The sequence below is a fragment of the Hoplias malabaricus genome, chromosome 3, assembly GCF_029633855.1.
Source record: "Hoplias malabaricus isolate fHopMal1 chromosome 3, fHopMal1.hap1, whole genome shotgun sequence".
Lineage (NCBI taxonomy): Eukaryota > Metazoa > Chordata > Actinopteri > Characiformes > Erythrinidae > Hoplias > Hoplias malabaricus.
Window position 1 is genome coordinate 59,907,136 of NC_089802.1, and position 15,886 is coordinate 59,923,021.

General features: G+C 39.5%; 1 protein-coding gene across 7 annotated transcripts in view; it reads right to left on the bottom strand.

Moving 5' to 3' along the window:
* lpp (LIM domain containing preferred translocation partner in lipoma) overlaps window positions 1-15,886 on the bottom strand; it is a 269,809-nt gene that overhangs the window by 12,878 nt on the left and 241,045 nt on the right. For all 7 annotated transcript variants that reach the window (XM_066663357.1, XM_066663351.1, XM_066663353.1 and 4 more), the window contains one exon: window positions 12,103-12,272. In XM_066663357.1, coding sequence (XP_066519454.1) covers window positions 12,103-12,272 — 170 coding nt within the window. The remainder of the gene's footprint in view (window positions 1-12,102; window positions 12,273-15,886) is intronic.

Below are 15,886 nucleotides of genomic sequence, written 5' to 3' on the forward strand. Positions count from 1 at the left end.
TATATACAAATCAGGAACCGATTAGGGCCAAAGCTGCAGTTCAGACACGTGTGCCCACTTGTTAGGTATGAACCAATGTATTTTTCATATGCATACGTGTGCATTTTAGGAAGGAAAAAAACCCCACAAATAACAAAAAAAAAAACAAAACAAAAAAAACACAATGATACTCATTACACCTCACTGCTCCTTTTAAACACTGCACCTCAAAAGTGCAAATGTTATTTTGAGGTGTGTTGTGCTTGCACCTTGCAATCACATCAAGGCATATTTTGCGCTCTTAAAAATGTGTTTTGACTGAAAACCTTGTAAAGTGTGTCTGAGGTTTGAAGTGGAAGCATGCTTCAGGACTCCCAGCAGAGAGCACAGGTCTCCTCTTTTTAATCCCGCCTGGAAATCAGCACAGCAGCAGACTTTGACCCTGTGGACACAGAGCTCCGCATCGTTCTCTTATTACAGAGTCAAAGTGACACACACTGGGGCACTAGCTCTCTCTGAAGCTCAGACTAGGGGCGACATCCACTGGGTTGCTCGGGGTCAGCTCGGGGTCAGTCATTTTACCGTGGAATGAGTGAGAGAGAGGAATACTTAGAAATCAGAGGCTGGCTGCTTATTAAGGCCCACTGCTTTCCATGCTGAAAATAAAAAAATAAAAATGAGAATGATTCTAACCCCTTGTGATGTCTTTGCATATCAACATCCTAAGGCTTATTCAGTAACTGCAGGAAACCAATGTAAATGGATTGACTTATTATTAATCAGTGTGAGTATTGTCGACGGCATTATGAAGACTATCAATTTAACAACAGAAATGGAGAATGAAATTAAAGATGCAAAGACGTGCTCGACAACTCTCAAAGACACAGAGTCCAGATAAACAGGTACTGAAACACCAAAACCTGCATTAGAAGCACAACACACACACACACACACATATCTCACAAGCGGCTAATGGGAGTTGCAACTCGATTCGCACGAGTACTGTCTAATTGGGTCTCTCCTTTGAGGAATGCCAGCGAGTTAATCACGTCTGAATATACAGAACTCAATTAGAAGCTCTGCAAGCTAATGCAGACAAATATAAATATTTCATAACAGAAGAGGGTGGAAAGCCTGGAATGTAGGTGCTGCTGCCGCTGCGTTTCTGACATCCAGCAAAACGCAGAGGGTGGGCTCACCTGTCTGTTTAGCGAGGCGGCAGAGCGTGGGTACCGCCAGTGAACAGGCCATATGGAGGATCAGCTCCAGCTTGGAGTACTGGAGTCTACAAGCCTAGGCCTGCTGACTACCTGCAGAACTGTCAGGCAAGGCTCAGGACTGGGTGGGAAGCAGCGTACAATCCAGTCAAGAAAGGGCAGAATGAATGGAAATGGAGAAAAACTACTTTAATTATAGCAGCACTTTAGCTTGGCTCGTCTGAGTTTTTTTAAAAGTGCTTTGTGTTAGGGATAAACTGACACAGGGTAGCAAGGAGCTGTGTGCTGTTAAGTTTCTTCTTTTATTTTTGCTTTAATTTAAATGGCTGTGGTTGCCAGTGACAACAACGGCTTTGGGTTTGTTATTTGTTGATATGCTTAAATCTTTAAGAATGATGGGAAAAAGCTTTTGTCAACAACATGTTTTCATTTTCACAAAACTAAATTTAAACCTGTGATCTTATTCTATCACTGTTCCATTAGATAAATAACTGTAAATGTAAGGTTCACAGAGCTGTTCCTGAATGGAGCTTGCTCCCCTAGAGTGTGAGGATCTTTTGTAATATTGAGATTACACTCTTCAACACTTATTCTAGGGTGGCACAGCAAGTAGTGTTGCGGTCAAACACAACTCGAACGCTCCAGTTTAATCCCACGGTCCAAAAACACACGTTGGTAGGTGGACAGGCTACTCAGAATGCCCTGTGAATGACTGGCGCCCCCTCCAGGGTGTGTTACTGCCTCGCGCCCTGTGATTCTGGGTATGCTCCAGACCCACCATGACCCTGAACTGGACAAGCGGTTACAGACAATGAACGAACGAACGAACACTTATTCTAGCTTATGGTTTACCTCATAACTTTATTTAAAAAACAAAAAATACAAACAAAAACGACACGTAATATTTTAGTCATCAACAATTATTGAAAATTAAAATAAACTAGGAGGAATAAGTGTGACATATTAAATCAATGATGCCCAGCAGGTGATAAATCTTTCACTGCGTGCTGTTGTGTAAAGTGGCAACTGTGCTGCGCTGTCACCTTCCTCCAGAGCAATGACGGCTGTGTCTGGTGGCCTGGCTGTGGGCAGGGCCTGTGAGTGACACTCTGCCTGGAAGGCAGAGGGCACAGCGATGTAGAGGACGTCCATTACCACCAGCTCCGGATGCAGATGGCACTACGTTTGCCGCTGAGGGCATCATTGCCACGCTGCTCGGGGAAACGTCCCTGCACAGCTTGGAGCCTGGCCAACACGGCTTCATGAGGTGTGCAGTGATTCACACGGACATGCAGCTACACCAAATTTACAGACTACAGCACATCTTAATGATCAGCTGTCAGATCCTATTGCGGCATCAGTAATTTGACTTACGATTTCCAGGCATTACACCAACGTCCCGCCATACCTCTCTTTCTAAGTTTTTTTAAGGCTTGATCCTGGGTCTGATCCCAAGGAAAAGCTCTCGAGCCGTCTTTAGTGTCTCCTGCGTAAACAGGAGGCCAAGATATTGCCTTGTCACCGGAATTTATATCAACAGTTCCCTGGGCCACCATCTCCAAGAAGCGCTCCGGAAAATTAACACCATGACAAACAGCGCAGTGAGAAGTCACTGGGAACATCAAATAGAGTGTGCCAGTGAGACGCCTGTATGAATGAGCTCTCCCCTTAACACCAATAAAGATATTGCAATGTTTTTCTTTCTGAAGTTGCAACAGGCTGTGGGTGGACACAGAACCGGTGCACATTAAGAGCCAGATGCTGAGTTTTATGGGTGATTGGCAGGTCATATACTATAAAGAACGTCTGTTCCACTAAATTTGAGATTAAAACATTAAGAAAATACACCACACTGACACAAAAGCATTCCATTTTACACAGCCTTTTAAGATAAATCATACAATTATATCTGTAGACTTTCACATTGCCTGTGTAATCTGTTCCACCTCTGTGACCTGCATGTTTCTTAGCTAAAAGTACACAATAGAAGTAGAGGGCAGGGATGTGAATTAGTTATATCTCCTCAAATGGCAGAAAACCTTTGTCCCATGAAACCCCTCAGTAAAATACACACACCTCCCAGCGCAAGCCACATTTGTCCTCTCATTATCCACAGCTGTAAATCAGGTGGAGGGACCTGAGCACTTATCTCAGCTGGTCCCTTTCTAGCAGGTTGTCCGTGTCTGTGCAATAACAGTTTAAAATAAATAAATAAATAAATAAATAAAATCATCATCCTCAGGAGGAGAGGGGCCAGTGTTAAACACGACCAGATACCACAAATTATGATCTCCAATTATTTAAGTGCTGAGGACAGTTAAGTGCTCCAGTAGCTTTAATTTCAGCTGCCTGGCAGGATTGGAGGCATGCAGGCAGGAATGAGATACGCAAGTGTACCAAATACATGCCACCCTGCGCACAAAATTAACCCCAGTGCCAGGGAACTTTGAAGTCCAGCTGTGATAAATTAAAATAAATAAATTAATTAAAAAAAAATAATAATAAATAAAATTCTTAAGAGACTTTGTTACAGATGAAAGGCGACAGAGTGTTCACGCCACAGTGCCAGTCAGCAGCAAGTCGAGAACACAAAACAGAACTATGTGTACTACCCAGCCGTGAACAGTGGGCTGAACATTTCCCCCATTGATTGTGGATTAAGAGCCATGTCATTGGGTTAGCTCAATCTGATTGTTTTAATGAGAAAATTACAACTCCAGTTGAGTGCTCGTAAACAAGGTCAAGTGCAAGCGCTCAGAACATTAACTTCTTAAATGTTGCAGTGCCCCTGCTCTTATTTTCATTTCTGACACATCCAGTGGCTCTTCCTCCGTGCCTCGGGGTGCGCTGCTGTGTGCGCCTGGCGACTCAGAAGCCAGATGACTCATGTCTCCGCAGGTACACTGCTCTAAACCAACTGTTTTTACAAGGAAGTAGGAGTTCGGCCATGAGCTGAACATGCCGCTCTCCTGTTAGCAGCCCTCAAACCCCTCCATCAGTGTCCCAAAGACAGGATCAGTCTGTACGAGTGGAGGAAGGGCAGGACATGGAGGCAGGAGAGCTGATAAATATAGATAACACTTTGTGACACAAGCGCTGGCCCGTGGGGGACTTGACCACAGAGCTGAACAAAATGGCTTTTGCGTTACTCCCGGCCAGGGAGAATTTTCGTGTTCCTAAATATTTATGTAGAGGAGTAAACACATGTCAAAGCTGATCTTTTGCTAGTGAATTCAGCCACGAGCAGAGCAGTGGCCTCTGACGCACGCCTTCTACTAGCTCTCGCTTTTTCTCTCTCTCTCCCCAGAGCCCCTGATATATGCAGATGCGCACCACCCTCCACCCAGCCTACTCACAGAAGCAGAGAGGGAAAAAAGACACACAAACTCAGCCTCAACTGTGCACTACGCCCAACCCAATTTTAATGCAGCAGTAAATAATGCACACAATATGGCCATTTTAAATTATTTACTTCTTTTCAATGCTCGGCTAATGAGTTAAGTAGGGGTAAAATTGTGGAAGGAAGCAGTTCCAACTTTGTACCACTGTGAACACTCTAAACTGCCTCAATCTGATAAAGCTAGCCCATGCCCTCTCACTATTAAATGTAATGAACAGCTAAACATATGTTTAGAAAAGCACTAAATGTCACCCCTCTTTTTGTTTTTAAAGGCAACATTTGTCAGGGCATTAAAGTTGAAAAGGTTTTACATTAACAACAATAGTAGCCTTTATAACACTTCATGAATGTGGCCCAATCCAAATAATCTATTATGAGTGACTCATTGTTCAGCACTGGAAAGTAATAAACTGATAATTAATTATAAAGTTGCCTCTGCGCACACACACACACACACACACACACACACACACACACACACACACACATACACACATATATATATAACATTCAAATAATCAGTGATGAGGCTGTCCATCGTTCTAGAGACCCTTTGTCACTTCAGGGGACTTCATTTCAGTTACATTAATCTCACAGAAGCGGTTTGCATTTTCATTTTCTCATAATGTTAGCAATTCTGATGACAAATCTGACTCATGGGTTCATAAAAACTTTCCCCAATACTTTTCCCCATTAGATTTTCATTTGAATATTTTAAAATGAGGTTCTGGAGACCACAAGTCACAAAAAAGTAACTGTATATGGTTTACTACACATTTTGTCTGTAAAATAAATAAAAGAAAGGGCGGTCCCTGCAAATATTACACCTTGCGTGTGCATACACATACAATCTACAAGCACACTCTGTAACCAGTGCCTTGTGTACGTGCAGTCCCTCACTTCTGGCCTCCAGAGTGACACTTACACTCTCTTTCAAGCCACACTGGTAAGTGTTTAATGCCTGCTCCTGTTACACCATGTACTTGAGCTGAGAATGGTACTGCTAATCACAGTGCACCACACAGAGCCCCCCGGGGCACTCTGTTTTCTCTCCCCCTCCAAACCCCTCTGCAATTCCACTCACTAGCCAACAAAACAACTAGGGATTACGGGAGTATGAAGAGTGTTGGGTGGCTGTGGGAATTTTGGCAGAAACAATTGAGATTGTGTGTGCTTTACAGATGTCAGATTCCCACGTGAGTATTTGGTACAGATTGACTAAACATTTACAAGCAGGATTAAAATATAACTGAATGCCAAGACCAGTCCCTTGACATCCTTCTTGGAACCATACGAATAAATGCTGAGACATTCTCCTCGGTACGGAAACCCCCACTCCGGGATTTAGGACAATGTGTGTGATGTTCAGGATCAATGTATCCACACCAAGGGTCTGGGCATTTTCTAAGAAGGTAGCAGAAAAATGCATGCCTTTTCTGGATGACAGAACTGGTTAGTAGCAACACGGCAGTGTCAGGACAATTAAGAGCATTAACACACAACATCTGTGGAGTGCTCTCTAACAAAACACAGCAAATGAGCAGTTCATTAAATTGGCATGGTTCTCACGAATGGCCATTTTGTTTGAAATTATTACACTGCTAATAACGTACTAGGAACCCCATCTCATTACCGATTAGGAAATGGAAGGGACTGAGCATTGAGCCCTGAGGCACCTCATGGGTATTGCATCACAATACATCAGTGAGAGGAAAAAAGAGAATAAAAAAAATTATGTCCCCAGACTAATGTCACATTAACAAGATCAGAAACCACTTCATGCAAAATGATGGATTAATTGAACAGCAGAAAAGTTTATCGCCATTGCGCTGCATTTAAACAAGCAACTTTCTTTCAGTCACTGTGTGGAGAGTGAGGAAAAAGCAGGGCACAATTAGGAATTTGGCCCTGTGCTTTGTCACCAGTAGTGAGGCCAAAATTGTAGGACATGGGTGATAGGAGGACAAGAGACTAGGTAAAGCAGATGGGGAAAAATCACAGAGTGTTGCTGCTTTCCTGTCCATTACTAAAAGGAATTACTGGTATCTAGAAGCAATAAAAAAGAGCCTGCAGTCTGAAGTGGTGGTAGGCTAACAATATAAGTGCTGTTGTAAAAAAAATATGCAAAAGATGTTGTTTGAATAAACTGTATCAGATTTTCCTTTTGATGACACAGTGAAATATTACTGGATTGCAATACTGGATTGCTTTGTTTAACTAAACAAAGCCGCAAAACGCATGCCAGTGCTTTCATGTGTGTTGAATGACCAGAACTATCTCCAAATGCATAAATCATTTTACAGGACATTCTTCTCCTGTGAGAAATCTTAAGTGCTTTGTAAACAAGCAGCACATTTGTATAATAACCTTGAGCAAATAATAATTTTTTTTTGTAGCTGGATAACTCCTAATATCAATACAAGGAAGCCTACTAGGTTTTAACAGGTGATTTCTCTCTGATAAGAGTCCTGCTCAAGAGACTGTCTACAGGGAAAGACAGAGCATATGGATGGCTGTACTGTGATCCTGCATTTGCTTTCACTGCAGCTCTGGTAAACTAAGAACAACGGGCAAATAAATACATCAATAAATAATATGGTTCTCGCACTCTCCTCTTAGATTCCTAGACTGACGTGCCGGCCTCATTTCAAGTTTCCCCCCTAGTTCACTGGGGGCTGCCACGTCTCTTTAGAGACCCAAGTCTCACGTTCCTTCCCTAATCGCACAGAGGCGTATGACCCTGAGGATGGGAAGAAGAGAAGAAGAAATTACTTTCATTAAGAAATTCAGATTTCTCCCCATGCTTTTGATCTTGTGCCAGAAGAACATTTATGCTGATGAAATGCATAAGTAAAGTTCTTAAATTATCCCGCTCCTCTTTAGTGCATGGATCTGAGTTGGAAAACTTCCAGAGAAGACAACTACAATCAGTCTGAGTGCTGCTGGTTGGGGCTGATTTAAGAGATGGCTTGAGTCACTGATACAGTATTATTCTGTTCCGCGTTTTGTTTGAATTGCACAAATGTATCAGGGCAAGCCAATCAAGTGTGGGATAATGATGGCAGAAACAACTGGAATACGATTTAGCATGGAAAGGAATTCCAGGACAAAACGCATTCCAAAAGATTATCCAGCACATGAGACAAATCACAGCTGAAATAAAACGATAACTCGCTGTATGGTATGTACATATATACATGTCACACGTATGTGACTTGTGCACTAATACAGCCACTTATGCTCTTTGGCATGTAATCACATATTTATCGCAATTACACTGCATTGATGTTCATAGTTGCCAAGGTAACGATTGCCTCGCGGTCCCGCTGAATACCTGTTTATTGCCTTGTAATTGAAGGTGAAAACTTGACAGCACTGCGTGTTCAATAAAAAGGGATGGAAAAGAACTGAAAGGAATAACGAAGCAGAAATGTCATGTATTCGCTGAAAGATCTCTCTGTGAGAGTAATTACACAGCTCTAAGTGTTTCATTCACTGGAAAAGATCTTGAAAAGCACAGATTTTCACAAATATACAGCACTTCCCTAATCAGGCACCTAAATAACCTCAGCACACAACAAACAAAAAGCATTCTGAAGGCCAACCAGCTGTGAACAAATCAAGTACTTGTACAACGTGCTGCCATCTTTTTTGTATTGTATGTAAATACCTTTCTTGTATTTGTGTATTTCTCTGGCTCTTCACTTCTTTTTATTTGAAGGTGGGCAGTGGAGAGAAAAAGCAACATACTTGTAAACACTTTCCAAATATGTATCATAATATTGTGTTTTTCTAATACTTTCAAAAAACTAACAGACAATATGAACTAGTAAAACAGCAGTGCACTTACAAAAGTTTAACAAACATAGAATCCAACGTTTAAAAAAAAAATAAAAATATATTAATTAACACCTTCGTTAACACCTGAAGAAAACAGTGCTATTTCTAAATTTCAATCTACACCATTTCACAAGTTTTTGTTGACCAAATAAATGTATGACGTGATTTAATATGCAAAAGATAGTGCATATCAGAAAACCGTTAAAATCATCTTGACAGCTTTAGGATAATGGCACCCTACTCATCTCCACCCTGAACAGTAAGAAGTGAAACAGGGTTTTGGGAGAGACATTTAAAAAACAATTTAATAGATATAATTGATTTTATAGTTTTTTAGAGTTTAAAAGAAAAAAAACATTAGAAACTTGAAACTTGGTTACTGGACAGGGAAAAATACTAAATCAAGAACAAATCTAGAATTTACTGTATTATATTAGGCAAGAGAATTATTTACAAATTTAAAACTTGTAATAGTGCACACAAGTGCATTGTAAATCTTTTTATACAGATTTTTTCAGGAACAATAAAATGTAAAAAAAAAAAAAAAAATATATATATATATATATATATATATATATATATATATATATATACACACACACACACACACATACACACATACACACACACACACACACACACAAATATTAGACAAAAACATTTCTAAATACTATATCTCACTAATGTTTTTCAATTAAAAATAAATAGCCCATTTGGAAAGCTTAGTATTATTTAAAGGAACTTTTTGCATTATAAATTTAAATGTCAGGACTTAAGCTTAGAGTATCACTATCGGAAAAATTGTTGTTGTGCCATCTCTTAACAGCTGCTCAGATTGTGCTCCTTTACACGTTTGGTGGTTTTTGGTGTTTCTCTTGGATGTACCTACTTTCCCCAGTTATTCCGGGCCAACGAGCAGTAGAAGAAGGTAGAAGTGAAATCTCAGAGCTCAGACTGACTGCAGCTCTGTGGTCAGTGTCTGGTCTACCACTGCATTCCCATCAATTACCTATGATGACATTTAGACTTACATTTCTCCCAGTGCTGCTAGTATTTCAACACAGAAATCACAAACAACAACACTTAATTAAAAAAAAAAAAAAAAAAAAAAATATTAAAGGCTAAAATGTGCAGCTTTATTTAAACGCACAAATAAAACTGTAATTTTGCCTTTTCATTTTAAAACTGTGCTAATATTAGTAATATTCCTGATTTGTGAAGGGGAAGTGGTGCTATAAAAAAGGAAGCTAATTCAGACACTGCTGCCTCAGTACTCTCCAAAGCACCTTCATGAGGGGAAAACTGGACAACACTAAGACCACACTGGGAAGTTAAGAAAACATGCCATGTCAGAAAAAGCCCAAGACTACAGGCATGAGTAAATACTTCTAGAATGCCTGGCAATTTCATGGTCTTGGGTATTTTCAACATTAAAGACATTTCTAACTGTTTTCAAAGCCTTCTATGGATTTGAGGTATCTCTAAAAAATTAATTAAAAGTCTTTAATCACAAAATATTTTCATTACATTTTCGTCCAACAGGATCTGACAGAGTACACAGTCCCAATGATCCCACGTCTCAGCTCTCACTGAATGTTCCCATTGAATATGTTGTTCAGTTAGGTCAGCTGAGGCCAGGCCCAGGCCTTTGCCACCTGAGTGGGAACTGCAATGAATGACAAAGTCCAAACATGCGGTCTTCAGGGTCAATGTGAAGGAGTTTTTGTAATGACAAATCTGATGTCACAGTATCTCACATCTCTCTGTTGGTATGCAATATATATATCACTGACAGTTTGAAAACACGTACACCAGGTAATGCCCAAAGCGAAATACTACTCAAATAAAAATGCTCATTCATTTTCCATAACTGTTTAATCCTGTTCTGGGCAGCGGTGGGTCTGGAATCTACCCATAATCACTGGGCACAAGGCAAAAGAGCAAGAACACACCCTGTATGGGGTGCCAGTCCATTACAGGGCACCACACACTCATACTCTCACACCTGTGGACGCTTCTGAATAACCAATCCATATTCCAATGTGTGTTTTTGGACTGTGGAAGGGCCAATTGGAAGAAACCCATAAAGACACAGAGAGAACACACCAAAGCCTTGACAGACAGTGCCCCGAGGCAGGGTTTAAACCTAGAGCCCCAGGACTCTGAAGCTACGTGACAGTGACACTACCTGTTGCATCACCATGCCACCCCATTAAGAAAGTGAAAATATGAATGGCACTGAGTTTCTCAATGCTGAGTTTTGGTTATTGCAAAATACTAAGCTCTGGGAAACAGTCAGCTTTCGTAAGCTTTTTTGTAAGAAGTTCCTAACCTCTATAAACCAAAATAACAGCTTTACTACCCTACTGGAACTTTTGACTGAAGAAACAGAAGTATTTCAACATATATTTTTAGTGACAAAAAAGGAAGGAGCAAAGTGGAGGGAAAAGACCAAAAAGCAATATTTGGCTCCCAATCTACAAAGGAAAGTAATCCTATCTGGCATTCTAATGTGATTTTAATACCTGCGCTACATCTCAAGTGCAATTTGCCCATGTGAACGCTTATCAGATGCACTTGGAGATGGAAGGAAGCATGGTGTTCAGGTTTTTTGCATGCAAGCCCTCCGTTTGTCTAATCTTTATGGATTTGACTATAGGCTAACTGCTGGGAACTGGAATCGCGGATGTGATTCTGTAGGAACAAGTGAAAGACTGTAAGAGAGAAAAATCAATTTTTCTGTGACAAATTCAACACCATCTCTACTAACTGCATTTAAAAAGAGCCTCCCACACTTTTTAAAGACTTCTTAAGTCTTAATAAACATGAAGTGTATAAGAGCAAAAGAGTAATGGACTCCAAGTGTGAAATCTAGAGTCTGATCAGGAAGAAATTAAAGTTTCAAAGTGCATGCAAACTAGCTGCCAGCTTTTTCCTATTATATCTGTTACAGGATTCAAGGACATTACTGAATGTATGCAAGTGTATTCAAGTACGTACGCAAGTATTCAGGGTGTACAGGAACAGAACTCAGGGACTAACCTGTGTGTGTGTGTGTGTGTGTGTGTGTGTGTGTGTGTGTGTGTGTGTGTGTGTGTGTGTGTGTGTGTGTGTGTGTGTGAGAGAGAGAGAGAGAGAGAGAGAGAGAGAGAGAGAGATTGAGAGGGTTGGAGATTTCAGTAAAGTGTAACTTATATTTCATTCTTATATGTTTAGCTTAATAATTGATATATTTAATACTTATACATTTTCCTTATCATTATCTAATTTAATCACTTGTATCTCCTAGATTTATGGATATGTGGAATTCCAGTATATTTTTTTTATGTCGGATCAGTGATGCTCGATTATTGCATTAGTACCATTTCAAATTGTGAAAGATAACAAGTAATTAATACATATAATAACTATATATGACTGTAAGCAAGATGCATATTTGCTTAGCACCAGTAATTTTGCACTGCTCTCCACATTAAACTTCACTTTCTTTCAACAAGTGAATAAAATGCAGTGAATGAGAAATTAGTTTACTATGAAAAATTAATGTGTTTTCCTACTACATTGATTTTTTGGCACTGCACTGGGTGTAATGTGGCCCAAGACCTACAGTAAGCCTGCCACTCCTCATGCAGGTGTGTGTGTGTGTGTGTAAAACCTCCTACTCACAATGTAGCAGGGCTCACAGTAGGCTTTCTTGTCCACAGCGAAGAAGGGTTTTCCTCTCAGCTTGCAGCTGCAGGTCATGCAGACGAAGCACTCCACATGGAAAACCTGATCCATTGCAGTGCAGCCTGTTCCCTCACCTACTACATTTTCCCCACAGCTAGCACAGCGACCTGTACACAGCAAAACACACTGCAATGAATACTGACATACAGTTCAGTGCTAAAGCTTAGAATCGAATCTAAGTGAAGACAACACATACACTACAGGGAAAAACTACATATACAAATCTTTGTGTACAACAAATTCATTTTTTCTATTCACACTTTCTATTCTATTTTTCTATTAAAAATAGTATTTTATAGTGCAGATGTGATGCAACTAATTGCTGCAGAGAATCAAACAATAAAGGACTGAGAGGTCTAATGACTGATAATGATTAATTTAACAGATGCTATAGCATATGCTACAGTATTTAATACAGTGATTACTCATTCTCATGAAACATTCATGAGCAGATTATTCAAAGTCCATAGAACCTGTGGAATATTCTGATTCCAATTCATGGCAGCTGCTCTTTCCCTGCAGTTCCACTGCTAACAGGTCAGATGATCATGTTGAATATTAGGGCTTTAGAGTGGAGCGATATTAAAAAACTCTTTTGGTTCAATGATAATTTGATCTTTCAAGCATAAGGACCAGAGGGTTTTTATCCCCCCATTTTCAAGCAGATGAGTCTTTCTGGTGCCACTGACGATTCTCTACAGAGATGTGATCTAGAATTGTGCGTCTGATGGATAAAAGAGTTTATAATCAATGTCAAATGAAACCGAATATGAGGAACACTTCTAAAGTTAGGTTGATAGCATCTCAAGGGAGTTTACCCCTTTATAGTGTTGCGTTTTTTTTTTCCCTATTTAAAAAGGGTAAAGTGATCAGTTGCCCTACAATTGAAGAAATCTAAGGCGTTTAATAAGGTCAGTCCTTTAATATAGACCATAGTGAGATGAAATTCCCTTTGTGTGGAGAGCGGAGATCAATACGGTATTACTAACACAAATGCCGTCCACCATCTGTTGACTTATAACTCTGGCTACAGTTCTTCTACAAATACATAGTGCTACAGTCTTACAATCTACATTAAATTACTGTAATCTGCACCGATACATCACTAGACATATTGAATGTGGACATTAAATGCTATGAACATTCAAATCACACTGTTATATAGTACAAAGTCAACATGTTACTTTCACTAAGCCCATTACTCTGCTTCCAGTGTTCAGCACTACCACAGTGATAAGAGCAGGATTATCTGTCACAATAGAAATGCTTTGAAAATGGGAAAGGGACAAAAAAAATTATATATATATATATATATATATATATATATATATATATATATATATCTGCTCCCTCCATCCACAGCAAAAACAGATTGTGGCTTAGGTCCCCTCAAAGTCACTGTGTTCATGATAAAGGAGAAACTTTAAAAGTGGAGCGAAAGCAGACTTTGTTACAGGGCATCTGAGCAGATACTGTTGCACCAAAAAAAGACTGATTGCATATTGTGGGACACGGCATTTGGATATCTTTAATTGAGTTGAAGATATCTTTAATTGAGTTTAAGATGTCTCCAACTCAATGCAACGATATCTTCAACCCAATTAATGATGCTACCAATTTAATTAGCGGTATCAGGAAATAATGGGCTTTAGAAGCGTATCTTGTGCTGTTTTCTTTTTTACACATCTGAAGACAGATACAATCTCGCGGAAAAAGGAAATGTGAGATATTGTGAATTAATTTAAGTTTATTCTGTAGTTCCTCGGTTTTTTTTTTCACTTTTCCTCCTTTTTTTGCATCATTTAAAGCTGCCTTTAGAGGCAATCGCCGCTCTGTCAGCGCGAGAGCGCCGGAGTTCAAGCGTGTCACACACACAAAGAGACATGAACGGGAGCAGGAGAAATATCAGACAGCCTCTCATTTCCCCTGTTCAATGCGTCAGAGGAGAGAAAGAAGAAAAAAAACAGACTGAACTCTCTCTTTTCAGATTAGATATCAAAGCTCTGATGGGCAACAACCTCCTCTCTATATCCATCTCCATCTTAGATAATTTCCTTCACTTGTCAGTGCATTAAGAGGTAATCTTTGTTCAAAAGACCTCTGTTGACTCCAAGTTGAGAGGAGAAAAATCTCTCAAAACACATAAACAAAGCGATAAAGTTATCCCTTAAAGTTAACTTGTGCTGCAGTTCTAGAGCGGTGGTGACATCAGGCTCCAAGTGAAGGTTCCAAAGTGGAGAATCAGAATATCTGCTGCTTTCTGACACACACCATGTAGCTGACAATTAGAAATAGGGTTTATCATCGATAATAGTTAAATATCATTTGAAATCGATAATTGCTTACTCATAGTTCATTGAAGTAATGTAATTACTGCATTCATTCACTCATTCCATCATTCAACGGATTGTTAACAATGAGCTTATTGATTTATTTCAATATAACATTTCAGGTGCTGGACCTTGCTTCTTTCTGATATGTTATGGAACTCTAATGGGATAAATATCTGATCAAACATGGCAATAACTACTAGCAAACAGTTGCATTTTGGAGTCAAACACACTCATGTTATATGCTCTGCAAATGTTTGTGTGTCCTGCCACTCCGAACAAAAAAAAACTATATTTACAATATGGCTGGGCGATATGAGTGCAAATTAATATCACGATTAACTGTACATTTATCATGATTATGATTAATTTGATTAATGAATATTTTGTATTTTTGACCCTCATAGTTCAGTGACGAGGCTTGTGCTGTAAATACATTCCAGTATTAAATATCCAATATTTTTCTAATGTTGCTGGGAGCTTGTTCCTCTCTTGTTTTTGAGCACTGTGATATTTCTCCAGCCCGATGAGTGTGTGTTTGGTGTGCTTTTTCATGCTGGAGCTGAGCTACAGTGAACTAATAGTAGGTTGAGGGGACAGAATGGAATAAGGGCCTGTGGGACACAAAAGACACACACGAAACTAGCAAGAAAGAAGCACCATAGGAAGATTTTATGGGTTCCACTTCATACACGTCTCTCAGCCAATAAAGTGAAGAAAAGAGAGACTGGACAACAGCAGGAATATAGAACAGCACAGGCAAAGAAGACAACAAAACATTGTCTTGTATGAAGTAGGTACTAAGTATTTTTGCCACAATTAAACAACACAGAAACCTTTCTCCTTTTTTTTGCACCATTACTTTTCAGTTTATTTACATTACTAGGCAAACACAACTCTTCATTTATTTTTAGTCCAAGACTGCATGTAATTGACTATTCAGGAGCATTTTCTAAGGAGATTAGATCAGGTAATAAATCTGGAACAATAGAAAAAATATATGTGGAAAAAAAATGAATCTCTAAAAATGAAGAGAAAATGTTTCTTAATAGGTATCACAACAATGGGACTCCTTACAATCATGCAAGACTTGGTAGCCTGCATAAAAGTCTCTAATGTCAGAGAGCAGAAAGTCTGAAACACCACAAGCAGGTCTCCTGGGGGAAAAAATTGAGACTGGAAACATAATATAGAAAAAATATTACATTACATTCATATTTTATAGCTTTTGTGTAATGTTCTTTTTTTCTCCCCCTTCTTTTAAATTTAACACTTGTCTTAACTAGGAATATTCAATAGTCTCTGACTGGTGTGTGTTTGACCAGTACATGGCACAAAATTCCAAATGTGTGTGTGTGTGGGGGGGAGGGGAACCTATTAGGAACAACAGT